The sequence below is a fragment of the Heteronotia binoei genome, chromosome 2 (genome assembly GCF_032191835.1).
Source record: "Heteronotia binoei isolate CCM8104 ecotype False Entrance Well chromosome 2, APGP_CSIRO_Hbin_v1, whole genome shotgun sequence".
NCBI classification, from domain to species: Eukaryota; Metazoa; Chordata; class Lepidosauria; order Squamata; family Gekkonidae; genus Heteronotia; species Heteronotia binoei.
Genome location: NC_083224.1, coordinates 86,949,691 through 86,964,707, shown reverse-complemented (window position 1 = coordinate 86,964,707; position 15,017 = coordinate 86,949,691). Strand labels below are relative to the sequence as shown.

Genomic DNA, 15,017 nt, shown 5'->3' with positions numbered 1-15,017 from the left:
ACATTTAATAACATAAATCATTTTTAAAGTAGAGCAGATCGTGGGAGAAGCGATTTTCTGAGAGAATATCATGTTTGGTAAGATATTCCTCTATTCGGTACCACTTACAGCCACTTAGATTGGAGGAAGGTTTCAAACTTGAGCCAAAAGGAAAGGCTGGGATATAAATATTGTAATAAATAAATACACTTGGATCAGTGGGGTGATAGGCTAGGGGCAGGACCCACCCCATTGAATTGTTCAACATTGTAATCTTCTTACTCTCCATCCCCACATTTAAATGCTAAGGGGAGGGCATCACAGGCAAGGCTTTTCTGTGGTAGTGCCTGAGTTCTTTAACTCTTTTTCCAGTAGAGTTGCCAACCTTCAGGAAGTGACATCATATCCTGTTTCTGGCGGCGTGCACAAACATAGGGGGGCCCACATAAATATTGGGCCCCAGGCCCCCAAAGCCCTAGCTACGCCCCTGCCAAGACTATAGGTATCATGTTTTAAATTTCCTATTCAGAGTTAATATAAATTCCTGTAATGAAGCAATGAAACAAAGTTTGAGTCCACTGGCACGTTTAAGACCAAAGAAGTTTAATTCTGGGTGTACACTTTCATGTGCATGCACACTTCAGAAGATACATGTATACAATGTATTTGATTAGGTGTGCATGCACATGAAAACTTATACCCAGAATTAAACTTTTTTGGTCTTAAAGGTGTCATCGGACTCAAACTTTGTAAATAAAGTACTACTGACATAGCTGCAATGACTTCCTAAACATCCTCATTTACAAGTCCAATAGTAAAATAGCTTATAAAGGCATTGGTGCTTAAAAGTTCACAGCATAATAGAGTTTTAGCCATTGTGCTGAAGTTTGAAACATGATCAGAGCAGTGTCTTTTTCCTTGCAGCAGAATTCTGAGAGGTTCTTATGCAAAATTCCAAAGGCTAATCTTCTGTACAATATTTTGTACCCATGGGAGTATTTGTGCCAAAGAGAAATTTAGGATGGAAGTTTGACTGTGCAAGGTACCAGATACTGTCAGAAAAGCCCAAATTGTAAACCCAATAGTATTATATAGTTTAGAAGCTTAACTACAAATCAGGAAGCTCCCAGTACACACTTCTGCTATAAACTAACCCAGGGGTCTTACTGTTTTCTCTCAACCTCCACCTGCAATGCATGATAAACAGCAGCCCACCAAACGGGGTAACAACAATGTAATGCATGTGAAGCACTTCACAGGGCTATCTTAAAAACACTTTCCTGAGAATATGCCCCACCAAAAAAAAAGGGGGGTGTTATTTTAAGTAGACCTGCTTAGGATTGACCCCTTGAGAGCTCAAAAGCACTAGAAAAAAAGTACTAACATTTTGTTGCAAGTGTGCTTGTTCAAGAGAAGAGATGAGTGGCACCACAACACAGGTCTAATTAGAACTTTTGGGACTCTGCCATTCTACCCACATTCCACCACCTTATGACCTTCATGCTACTAAGCTTGCAAATGAACTTCAGGCCTTTCCTGTGGCACAGTCTCCTGTACTAACCTTGACTCTCAGAGTGATATTGCATAGAAGACATGCAATTTCTGTGTGAGGAGGTAAACTTTTTCTAGGAATCTGCACTGGAATGTTGTTTTTTTTAAAGATGTTGTATTGACATCTTAAATTTGGGAGAAAAAAATCCCACAACTTTTACATCTCACAACTTTCCCATCTCCTTAGAAGATATGTGTGCATATGTGTACTTTATTAAGTACTGTCAAGGGACTACAACTTGGAGTCTAATGCCATTTGCTGTTCATGGAAGGATTAGTGTAATTATCAGTGTTACCTCCCTCTCACTGCTGATGCCCACTTCATCCCCCCAACTGTTTCAGAGTTCCACTACCTCCTACCCCAACATGATTTCAAGGGACACAGAAGGATGCACTGGAAGGAAGGAGGCAGGAATATTACCTTTTGTCTAGCACAAACACGCTTGCACTAGACATAAAATCATAAGAGTTGGAAGGGGCCATACGGGCCATCTAGTCCAACCACCTGCTATTCAGCCTACAGCATTCCTGGCAAGTGTTTGTCTAGCCACTGCTTAAAACCTGCCAGTGAGACGGAGCTCACCACCTTCCTTGCTAGATCCCTCATCTACATACTGACATTCAGAATGGTTGCTAAGAAAAACTTCAATGGAAATACTTTCACCATTCTTAGTGAAATTCTGTTTTGGTCATTTTAATTATGTTAACCTGATTGCTATGGACATGCGTGAAATTTCTTTTTCAAAAAGTTCTTACGGTGGCTGAGATAGTCACAGTATGTCATTTTCACTGAATTTACTGTGATCATTACACTGAAGATGACTTAATTAAAATAATAATTGTTAAAGATCAAGTTGTTTTTTTCTGTGTATTGCTAAAACTAAACAAACTTATGCTTGAAGAATTTAATGGGAGACCTGCCCAACCAGCCCTCCCCCCCAACCCCCCCCTTACCAATCAAAACAAAATATAAGTACAAATAAACAACATTGCTGGTAAAGTACAGAGTTTGTGGCTAGCAAAAAATAAAATAAAAAACCCCCTGTTCTGAAGAGATAAGAGGGAATGTGGCACAGCAGATGAAAGTTACATGAGTATTGTGCTATTTGGATGGAACCAGCCTAGACACAGGGTGACAGTCAAGATCTTGAGTAAGAAGTCCAAATCTCAGGCTAACCATGAACTCACTGGTAGCTAGCCAGTAAATTCATGGTCAGAATGAGATCTGAAGTGGGGCCTTCTTGCTAAAGTCACAGGCACAACACTTCACCTATAACTTAGAAAAGGTAATTATGCCAGTCTATCTTTTAGTGCTGCTGCATGGAATATAGGCTCCTTTGAGGAGTTAGGTAAAACACTGTATATATGGTAAGCAACTGTTGGACTCAATAATCCCTGCTACCTTTCAGCTTGCTAGTGGACAAGCTTCCATTCTCAACTCCTAGCATGAAAACATAAAGAACAGCCACGGCTGGAATGTATGATTATAAAGCAGTCTGCATGCTAAGCAATGGTATAAAATAATTAATAATGAATTTTAGTCTAATCAACTTGTCTCAGTACCTCCATCTGCACAACAGGAACTGCAATGAATGATTTATTGTTGTCCAAAAAAAACCCACACAAAAAAACACAGAGGGTGCTCAGCGTCTTAAAGACAGAACAGTCTTCCTTATTAATTTATCTTTAGGGCTGAAGAGGGAAAGAGCAGTGAAGGTGGAGATCTGGAGATGAAGGAGTTGGACTTGCTCATGTTCATGCAAAAGTACAAGGCGATGCATGCTGCATATTGCAGTGAATGGAGGAATTATTAAATCACAGGAATTATCCTATGGGAAGACATGTATCTGTGACTAGCAATGTTAATAGCAAATCTAAGGGTTGTAACAAGCTATGAACAGGAACAGATCTGCAAGTTAAGCTTGCCATGTGTTTAAACTTTGGCAGACATACTCCACTCCTTGTCTTCTATTAAAAAAAATTCAAACAAACAAAAACAGAAAAAATATATACAAATCCCAACACTAACAAGCATTCCATCACTAACAATGAATGTAAAAGATCCAGAAGAGTTTTTACCTGATTCAAGTTGCAGTGATGATCTCTGCCTCTCTAACCTGTCTGGTGGGTCACTGCCATTCCCTGAGGCCATGGTGGAGCAGAGCTTCAGGAGATTAGCGCTTGTCTGCAAGAGACAAGGAGACAGACAAGGGACCAGTGAGACTTTCAGTGTTTGGATCTGGATGCTAGAAAGGCTCTTCTCAAATTACAAGGCACTTCCCCTTTGAGTGATATTAACATCTTCCTCTTCCTCTAGTGGTGGCTCCACCTCTAAGTAACTTGACTCTGCTTTTCTTCCCCTCCTCTCACCCACCCGTAGCTTTATAGTGGCTCAAAAAAATCCTCAGATAACAGTCAGCCTCCCCCTTCCTTCCCCGTTACTCTCCAAAACAAGTTAGTGGATAATTTTTCTAGCAAATACAGGACTTAGCATGTTGCCAAAACTAAGTACAATGAGACTCTGCTAAAGTAGTTGTAAAAACATCTCTCTCTGTCTCTCTCTCACAATCCAGACAGCTTTGCATATGCAGCAAAAAGTCTTTATTTGGCTCCAGAGTCGCCAGATACCTTTCTAGCCTACATAATTGTAAAAATAGTTAGATAAACCAGATCCTCCAACGAGTAGCCTTCAATCTTAAATAAGTGCCCAGACTTTTTAACAGTTGATCAGGAACCAGGCTTTTAACATTCATATTGGTTTGGTTTTTGAACATTAGATTTTACCAGTCTTTTCCTTAGGAGCGCAGTACAGTGTCTCAGCAATTCCTACAAAGAATTGTGGGAATATGCCTACTGCATAAGATCTAGGCTGAGCTTTTGTTTCCCTCCTCTTGCAGGGACTTCATACTTGAGTGTGGCCTCACAGCATGTGGCCTTGAGTTAATGGCCCAGTGGCTCTATGGCCAGCCCAGGTCGTTTCTAAGTGTACTTTTGTTTTTTAAAATTCAATTGGTATTAATGTTGCCTTGGATTCACCAGATCATTTCTGGGGACTGACAGATTCTGCCTGTGGAGGGAAACTTTCTTACCTCCCCCCTAAAAATGTGCCCCCAAATGCTGCTGTTGGGGGACAAGGATTGGCATATCAGGGAAGGCAAAAGACACATTTTGCAGGTGGAATCTTTCTGTCAGCAGAAATGCTCTGAAGGATCTAGCCCATGCTATGGAAGCTGCCTTGGGTCGCTGTAGTGGAGAAAAGCAAGATAAGAGATGCACTGATATAAAATAGCTACATTATCTTCATAACAACTTTATGAGCCACATAAACTGAACGCTAGCAACTGACCCAAGGTAAGTCTGAAGTGCTAGATTTGAGTCCAGTAGCACTTTAGAGACTAACAAGTTTTTTGGGGTACACACTTTCAAGATCCAAAGTTTATATTGTGAAAATGTGAAGAAGTGTGTGTGCACACGAAAGCTTATACCTTGAATAAAACTTTGTTAGTCTTAAAGGTGCCACTGGACTTAAATTTTGTCCAGATTTTGTTAGTCTCTAGGATGCTACTAGGAGCTCCTTGACGTAGAGTTGTAAAGCTGCAGTACTGCAGTCCAAGTTCTCTGCTCATGAGCTGAGTTCGATCCTGGTGGAAGCTGAGTTCAGGTAGCCAGCTCAAGGTTCACTCAACCTTCCATCCTTCTGAGGTCAGTAAAATGAGTACCCAGCATGCTAGGGGGAAAGTGTAGATGACTGGGAAAGGCAATGGCAAACCACACCGTAAAAAAAAGTCTGTCATGAAAACATTGTGATACGACGTCATCCCAGAGTTGGAAACGACGCTACTGGGCTCAAATCCAGCTCTTCAACTGCAGATCAACACAGTTACTCTCTCAAACTAAGGTCAGTCTGATGAGCTTAATGGTAGATCGGAAATCAGCTCTCAAACGGGCCCTCCCTTGCCGTAGTATGATATACTTAATCACAAAACATTGGAGAACAAATACATGTAATAAGAAAAGGAAGCTTTTCCTAATCCAATTTCCCCCTATGTTTAGTTGAGAATATTGCCAGTTCTACTTGACAGCAATTGTGCATAAATCAAAACCAAAAGGAAAGGCAGGATATAAATGGTTTAATAAATAAATAATGTTTGCACATTTCCATACCAATAATATGATTGACCAAACACTTATGCTGTAGCTGTTTTGTGATGGATTCACGTGAACCTCGAGAGAGTACACGTGTGAATTTAAAAGGTAAAGATTACCCCCCCCCCAAGTAGGAAATAGCAAGGAATTCTCACAGTCCTTCCTGCAGTATGTGACAGGACACCCATCTACTGTGATGCAGTTGACGAATATTCCTATCCTATACAAAACAGCACTAAAAAACACTAATATGTTCAGTCCATTTTGAACCAGTCCCACATTAAAGCCACAGGATATATTTATCTTATTTAGCTATTATGTTACTTTAAGTGGCATAACTAGTCCATTAATATGCACCACTTCTGATGCTGAATTCTTCTCAAGTAAAGCAGTGGGTTTTTTTATTGTTATAACCCACTGTGACATTACATGTGGCCACAAACCACATTGGATCCCTTTGTACCTCCCTGCAGGGGTCACTCTACCATGATGCTCCTTGGCCACTACCATAGTCCATTCAACAGCACTACCATATACTGATTTCCCTTTACAGTCTCCAGTGAACCAGCACCCACATGCCTACAGATTCCATACTCTGCCCTGATACCTAAAGTCCCCCACATCTCCAGACCAGCAAAGGAATTATGCACCATTGTTCAAGGAGTCAAGCTAAAATGGTCCCAGTGAGCCTTCCCTGCTGCAGCTGCCACTTGTTTAGTCTGTACCACTCTCTGACTGTTCCCTCCCAAAGAAGAAGAGATTGGATTTATACCCCAGCCTTCACTGCCCAAAGGAGTCTCAGAGCAGCTTACAATCTCCTTTCCCTTCCTCTCCCCACAGCAGACAACCTGTGAGGTAGGTGGAGCTGAGAGAGCTCTAACAGAAAATGCTCTTGAGAGGAACAGCTCTGTGAGAACTTGTGACTGATTCAAGGTCACATCAGCAGCTACATGTGGGGGAGTGGGAAATCAAACCCAGTTCTCCCAGATTAAGAGTCCATGCACTTAACCACTACCACAAGCTGTGCCTTCAGCCTCCCATTCTCAATGATGAGAGCACTGGTACTCTGTGTCTTCTGCCTTGTAGCTCTCTGGTCCTTTGCCTCCAGGACCTGGGACTGCTGCAGCTTACCCACAGGCTGCCATTCTTGACAGGCTGCCTCCTCACCATGCCTGCCCTCAGCGCTGGCCCATATATTACTGCAGTTGCTCCCTGTAGTTTTCCTTCCTCCTCTCCCAAGTGTTCCCTGGTTGGCTTTAAAGACTCTAGGCTGGCGGGCCTGCTCCTTCCCTCCCTCCAGCATCGGGATGCCACTTCTAGTCCAACTGTACTTACTTTGGGTTGATCTTTGTAGGGCTGGGCCACTGATCACAACTGTGTTCTACCCAATGGGAACCCATAGTGGCTTACATCATTCTCTTCTCCTTCATTTTATCCTCACAACAGCCCTGAGAGGTAAGTGAGGCTGACAGTGTGTACTGGTCACCCAGAAAGCTTCTGTAGCAGAGCAAGGATTCAAATCTAGGTTTCCCAGATGCTAGCCTAGCACTCTAATACACTATAATGGTTTGAAAGGTTACACAGTTTGTAGTTAGTTTAAAAGCAAAGTGTACTGTCAATAACAATGTCTTCTATGTCCAAATTAACTGATTGCATACAACAAACCAACTAGAAATGAAATGTGCAAATTAACTGTAGGATTCACGTACAAATGATATACTTTTTGGTAAATAAAATTAATTTGCACATGCTTTTCAGCAGAAACCTGTATCTTTATTACTGCCAGTGATTAAAATTCAGTATCCAAAATGGTATTCTGGTGTGCAATCTTCTTTAAATGTAACACATGAGGGAATGGTCTAAACCCTGAAGTCATAGAATCATAGAGCTGGAAGGGACCTCCAGGAGGGTCATCTACTCCAACCCCCGGCACAATGCAGGAAACTCACAAATACCTCCCCCCCCCAAACACACCTGTTCCATGCCCCGAAGTCTTCATCACATCCCAATAACAATTAACATAAACCCTGCAGTCCTCACTGGAATTTATTGGTTTGACAACAAGACTATGATCTGTTGTTGTTATTGTTAACTATTTAGTTGTGTCCAACTCTTGCCAATTCTATGGGCCAGCTCTACCATGTTTTCCTATCTTGTACTGTTTGTTTGAGTTGTTCTGTGCTCAGGCCAGTGTTGATCTGTACATATTGATAACTTTAGCAAAGAAAATAAATTCCCAGTTTTCTCCACTCTCCACTGAAGGGTTCGCATATAAATGACATGCTTTTTGGTAAATAAAATCTTAGATCTGTCACTGTCGTCCACTTGAATCAACAAACATTTGTTTCTGTTTTGTCAGCACAGACAAGTAAGTGGAAAAGCTTCTGCTTGTCTCAGAGTCCAGATAGGGACTGGTAAAGTGGGGAGTGAACAGTGCAAGCACCATTATTATCCGCCTCATGCATATGCTAAAAGTCAAAATCTCAAACTACAAATATTCACAACTGGAAAAATAAGCAGTGCTATATCATAGTTATAAAAGAACGTGGCTGCCTCATTCTTGTTTTATCAGCCTCACAGACAAGTATCATCTGCAGATCTCTCAGGGCAGGTGAGAATTGCAGTTGAAAACCCACTTCTGTTGAATGTCTGCCTGTTAAAGGCACATATTTTCCTGGCAAGTTTTTGGGAACAAACAGTGCTGAGGGCTTGATATCTGATAAGTGTGGATGGATTTGGCCAAAGGAGACGGGACCCAAGGCCTGTCACACAATTTTAACAGCCTAAGATGTTTGAGGATCCTCTATGGCTGGCAGCAGTAAAGAAATATTTCACCAGTGGTCTATTCAAGTATCATCAGAATGTAGAGGGGGTGACCCCTTCCAATAAGGGAAGGGAACATGAGAGTGAGAGAAAACGTGTACACAGGATTGTACTTTTTTTTTAGGCATCAGACATGTGTTAGCAGACCTTACCTTATCCTCCAATGCATCTCTGTCTTCCAAAGGTAATCAACTGAGGTAAGCATTGCCCTGGCACTTCTTACCATTTAACCTAGATATGTGGATAACATGTAAGGACAGGGAAATGCTGTAAGGATTCCAAGCCATCTCCCAAAACTCCAAAATTGGGTACTAGCAGGAAGCCACAAATACTGTTTCCTCCACAAATACTGTTTCTTCCTACTTGGGGTCTCCAGCACAGTATTTAATTATGGAAAAGGGAGATGGCTACTTTCTTACATTACCTTTGATGCAGTAAGAACTTTGCTAAACTGCTGCTACTTGGTAACGTCACAAGGAAAGGAAAGGTTCTTGAAGTTTACATCTTTTATTATAAAGACCCTGTCACCTAATAAACTAAAGTAATTAATGAGGTAAAACTTTTGCTAACACTTACTGGCGCTCAGTTAAGGGTGTGTGTGGAGATACTCTATCCTGCTTCTAGCAAGTCAATGTGTATAAATTAGCAAAAGAAGCTTTTCAACAAGATAAATTCCTCACACAGAAGTTGCTTTGTTGAAGCCATCTGTGTAATTTATGTGAACAATAGTATTGGCAAGGGTCCTTAGTGTATCTCCAACAAAACAGATGTGATGAACAAGAAGCACAGTATCTTCTATAAGGATGCAACTTCCATGCAGATGATTTTGTCTTCTATAACCAAACAAACTACATGTGTTCAAAGAACACTATCAAATCCCACATGTACAATGTGTCACTATTGTGAATTTTGATATGTGAAAAAGGTTAAAAATAGCAACTCACTTGCAACTACCCCACAGTTTTTGTTCTACAGCAAGCAAGACCAGAACTATCTGCAAGTCTGGTTTGCACCTCTCTAAGGTGCCGTTCCAGAATTCTACCCCCTACAAAGATAAGCTAAAGTTAAGAAAAGATTTCTGTGGAGACATGCATCATTTCAACACAAACACAAAACAAGTAATAGATGACAAGCAGGGACCCTTCTCCTTCCATTCTCTGTCAGTGATTTTAAAGCTCAAACAGCGCCAATGGGCAACATCATGTTTTTCTGGGGCACAATTCTGCACCTCTGTTGGAGGCATTCTTATACTGAAAGGGCTCAGGGAGCTGACTAACTCCAGCCATGCTCCCAGAACTATCCACAACCATGCTGGTGCTGGGGCCTATGCCTCAATTGTGCCGATGGGCACCAGTGCCCAATAGTGGCAGAGCAGCTCTGGGGGGCTGTGCTGGAATAACTGGCTCTTACACTGGCATCAAGGTCAGTCAGCTCCCTGAGAGCATTCAGTCCCCACCCAACTCCACCTTTTTAGGACTTCACTGTTACAAATCAGTGGAGATCAGGAACTGTTAGAAAATATCTGTTTTACCTTAGTAGCCCAATTCTTGTTATCAACCTTACATAAGACTATTACTTGATATTATTCAATTAGCTCTGGTGGTTTTTCATTCTGATTCTAACTCATGTACTTTCCCTGCTGCTACAGAACCCAAATGTGCACAGCAAAAGTGCTGCAGATTTGTTTCAATTATGGAGCTGGGTGAAGTATTGCTGCACCTTAATCTTTCAGAATCAAGAAGGAAAAATGTGACGGGCTCCCTTTTAAATCTTGGTGTAGTGGTTAGGTGTGTGGACTCTTATCTGGAAGAACCGGGTTTGATTCCCCACTCCTCCACTTGCAGCTGCTGGAATGGTCTTGGGTCAGCCATAGCTCTCATAGAGGGTGTCCTTGAAAGGGCAGCTGCTGTGGGAGCTCTCTCAGCCTCACCCACCTCACAGGGTGTCTGTTGTGGGGGAAGAAGATAAAGGAGATTGTAAGCTGCTCTGAGACTCTGATTCAGAGAGAAGAGTGGGGTATAAATCTGCAGTCGTCTTCTTCTTCTAAATAAATGGTGATTGATCAAATGTCAGTTCAATACCAAACAATAGCCCCATGGTCTATGAATAATCCTGACTATTAACAATGAATAAAATTAATATCTTCAGTTCTGCTTTTCTGGTTAGTTCTAATCCTATTGCATTGTTTACTGAACGCCCCATCCTATTGATTGTATTGACTCACTGTGTAATCTGCCTTGAATCCAAGTGAGGAAAGCAGATTGTAAATAAATGAGGTAAATAAATCCATAATAAATGAGGTAAATAAATCCATCCTTCCAAGGTCGGTAAAATGAGTACCCAGCTTGCTGGGGGGAAAGTGTAAATGACTGGGGAAGGAAATGGCAAACCACCCCATAAAAAGTCTGCCGTGAAAAGTCGTGATGTGATGTCACCCCAGAGTCGGAAATGACTAGCTCTTGCACAGGGGACTACCTTTACCTTTTTAAATAAATAATATATCTCACAGGAATGCCTGTGGTGATCCACTGTAACCACAGTCTTGTGGTACCTAAAATATTAAGAAATCTATTATGGTATAGTTTTGTAACACATGCAGCAGGGGAAGATTGGTTAAAATCAAGCACTATTACAAGAATCACACACGAAAACACAATTCAATCAAACATATGAACCATAATGCCTATAGTACTTATGAAGCACTCCCCCCTGCAAGTGGCTTATATAAACTACCATTTTAATTTTTTTTTTACTTTTTAATAACTTTTAAAAATTTAAACAAAAGGAGATAATTACAGTCAGCATAAATTAGGTATGGTAAATACAGATAAAGTCCTCAGCATTATATACTATTAGCTTAAATCAGAGAAAAAAAGATAAGTAACATTAAAGTTAAATCTCTGGCATACTTTAAGCATGCAGAAGCATGGAAAGGTATACATTTATAGAGTAATTAAACGTGTTCCACAAGAATCTGACTATATACAAGGTGTGGCACCTAGCAAATGAAAGAAGTACAAGACTGAGTCTTTTCAACTCTAGGGTTAATCTCAACCAGCTGGGAAATGGTTAATCTAGTAGACATCATGACAAGCTGAAATGAAAGAGTAAATTCCCAGGCACAAGGCATATGGATGACAGTGGCACTTATCTTTACAGAGGGTGCGTGCAATGCAGTCGCTCTGCCTACTGTTTTCACTTGTAAAATTGTCCTTTGCCTCCACTATGTTTTCAGCTCCCACAGTACGCAATAATAGGTACCCAGAAATATACTTCTTGAGCTACTCTCACTTCCTTTCTCTATCTAAATACTTTGGCAACATTCTCTAAAGCTCTCTTATGAACATGGTCCATAGGGAAACTAGAACCAAATCTAGGGTTGTCAATCACCCAGCGGGCACTTGGGATTCTCCCCACCCTGTCTCTTGTGTCTGGCAATTCATATGAACATATGAAGCTGCCTTATACTGAATCAGACCCTTGGTCCATCAAAGTCAGTATTGTCTACTCAGACTGGCAGCGACTCCAGGGTCTCAAGCTGAGGTTTTTCACACCTTTTTGCCTGGACCCTTTTTTGGAGATACCGGGGATTGAACCTGGGACCTTCTGCTTACCAAGCAGATGCTCTACTACTAAGCCACTGTCCCTCTTCTAAAATTCTGAAAGAGATGTGATGTCACTCCGGTTTTTTCCTTGTCACTGACGTCACTCTGTCACTGATTTCTCTCCCCCCCTCCTCCATCTACTGCTGGTTGCCAGGCTGGGTCTGGGAACCTTAAGCAGATCCAGAATAGATTTGGAATCCCATAAACTCAATGGAACCAGAAAAACAGAGATGAATGGAAGGTTACCTATGTTAGTTTAATATTTAATACCACAGTCAGACTGGTTAAAGAGAGGCTAAAAGATAGACTTTATTATTCTTTCAGTTTATGGGTGAAGCAAGATTCTGTTCTGCATTACTAATTTTTAAAAAGTGGAACTTGTGGGTGATACTATCACATTTTTAGCCCAATTCTCCTTCAAGGAGCTTAGAGTGGCATACATAGTTCCCTCTTTCAGCTTACCCCATTTTATCATAATAATAAACCTCGTATGTTGTTTAGGGTGAAAGTGACCAGCCTAAGGTGATCCACTCAGCTTATGGCCAAGTGGGCTTTGAACCTGGATCTCCCCAGTTTTAGCCTAAGCACTACATGACACTGCCTGATAACCTAGAATACAAGAAGTAATTCTGTGTATTTGATTAAAAACAGGTCCCCAACACTGGTGATCCTGCAGGTATTTTTGGAATTTTGAAAAAGGATAGTGGGCACCACTACAGAATGAAGAGGCAAGCCCAGTCACAGAAAGCTGGGGAGGTTCCAAGTTGAGCATCATGATGACAGCTGCTTCTCAATGGATGCTCCCTGCAGACACAAAGGTGATCTCCTGGGTTCTTCTGCAGCATCTTCTGCATCAAGAGAACAATCTATCTTTGGGGGAAGAGATGCTATTTGGTTCAGTTTCTGGGGAAAAGGAGAGGGCTTGTTCCCTAGGTGGCCACGAATATAAGTTGCCATGTTCAAAGACGTAAGAAAATGTATGTCTGTAGTATACCCAAGCCAACTGCACACAGCTGTGATGCACCTGTCTAGGGAGGGAGGGGGAAGTATGAGTTCAACTGTCAGTTAGCAGAAAGTGATCAGAAGCTTCTTGATTTTTTCCCTCTGTTCCATTCAAGACTCTCTGGATTTTCTCTCCAAGACTCAAGCAATCAAGTAAGCTGATGCTGGAAAATGCACCAGTGGGCACCATGATTCCCATGGACCCCACACTGGGGACTGCTGCTCAGTGTTAAACCATAGGGAAGGATGTTCCAAGATCCATACATGTGAAGCTGCTAAGGGGTATGCACACAGTTCCAGCATTTGGGATCCATCATTCCCAGTAGCCAAATGGACATTTTTGTGATTCTGTCTGGCAAACTGTCAGATTATTGTACTGATAAAAAGATTCCAGAGAGGTAGCTCTTTTAGTGCAACTTGCAGTGAGTCTTGTGGCACTTTAAAGATGAACAAGGTTTAGCTTGTGTAGACTAGACATAGCCTGCTTCTTCACATGCATCTAGTTGGTCAGATGCTCATTATGGAGTTATTGGGCGGGGGGGGGGGGAATAAATGGCAAAGTCAAATGGCCATAAAATGCAGAAAGTACAGTGTTGACTATTATTATGTAAAACTTAAATGTAATAAATAAAGCAAGCATTCACAATAACCAGCCATTTTTCTATTTTGTACAACTAGTTAATACCTTTAATGGCTGAAGAAAAACCATCTTTACTTTCCCAGAGTATCTGCAGGGATAACTCAAATGAGCTGCCTTCAAAGCCCTCAGGCAAGTGATAGCACTAGCTCCATTTATAGCTCTCTTTGCTTGTTGGGAGTTTGTTGACACTTCACCTGTGAGGCACCAGATCATGATCCTTTTCTATAAATCTATATACTTCCTTACAGGAACCAGTAGATAATACTATCACATTTTTATATGCCTCTGACTAAATGGGCTTTAGTCAACAAAAGTTAATGCCAAACCAAAAAATATATTAGCTATTAAAGTGCAACAAGACTTCTGTTTAGATTTTCTTTAAAGAAACAACCCATGAAGCCTGCTCCAAGTAGTAAAATTTAGAAACTCATTATCTGCCACCCCCCATCCCTGGTCCCGTTATTTCAGGGTTCCAGTAATCATTTACTTTTGAGGAGGTTGTGGTGGGGACAGAGTAATATGATTCTGTCATTCACTAGCCCCTATGTTTTTGAGGATTGATTTAGCATTTCACCCCAATGCAACTAGGCAACTGAATATTTTTATTCTTTGACTAATTCAGTGATGGCATGAGCTTCACAAACTGCTAAATCTGATTTAGATACCATTGGAAAATCCACTAGTAATAGTAGCAGTAATGCACATCCCAAAGAACCAGCATTAATATTGTAATCCTATGAATGTGAACTAGGAAACAAGACTGCCAGCATGAAATATAGTAGGGGAGAAACTGAATGAATGGAAAGTTCTCACAGCACTGGTTAAAGACAAACAAAGCTACACACAGCCTGATACTGAGGATGGGCTAAACTGAAAAGCTGCTGTTGATTCATGCCTTCATTGAGAGGCTTTGGACAAGTCACCCACCTCACAGCTGCAGCTACCTAATCTATAACAACCCATTGAGATAAACTATCACTCACTAGATACATTCAGAGAGTTATTTTATTTAAGCAAAGATGGGTAAACGTGGATTCTCCTACCTTACACCACACCACAGCTGGCAATCAGAGTCAATGAATCTATAATGACCACACGTCATTTCCCAATGATAAGTTGATAACCTTCATTTAGCCCATAAAGGGTTACTGAAACTGGGGAGAAAATCCCCACTTGAATTTCACATTGGTGTTCAATCAGAGTGCTTAATGGGTTTTAAGGTGCAACCCAAAGGCTCTTCATGATCTCAAGACTGCACGTTCAAACAAGGC

The 15,017-nt window shown here is 41.3% G+C and overlaps 1 protein-coding gene across 2 annotated transcripts in view; it reads right to left on the bottom strand.

The window, feature by feature from the left end:
• The window catches only part of BAK1 (BCL2 antagonist/killer 1), a 44,108-nt gene that overhangs the window by 28,256 nt on the left and 835 nt on the right, over positions 1-15,017 (bottom strand). For both annotated transcript variants that reach the window (XM_060233281.1, XM_060233282.1), the window contains exon 2: positions 3,610-3,715. In XM_060233281.1, coding sequence (XP_060089264.1) covers positions 3,610-3,682 — 73 coding nt within the window. In that variant the 5' untranslated portion in view covers positions 3,683-3,715. The remainder of the gene's footprint in view (positions 1-3,609; positions 3,716-15,017) is intronic.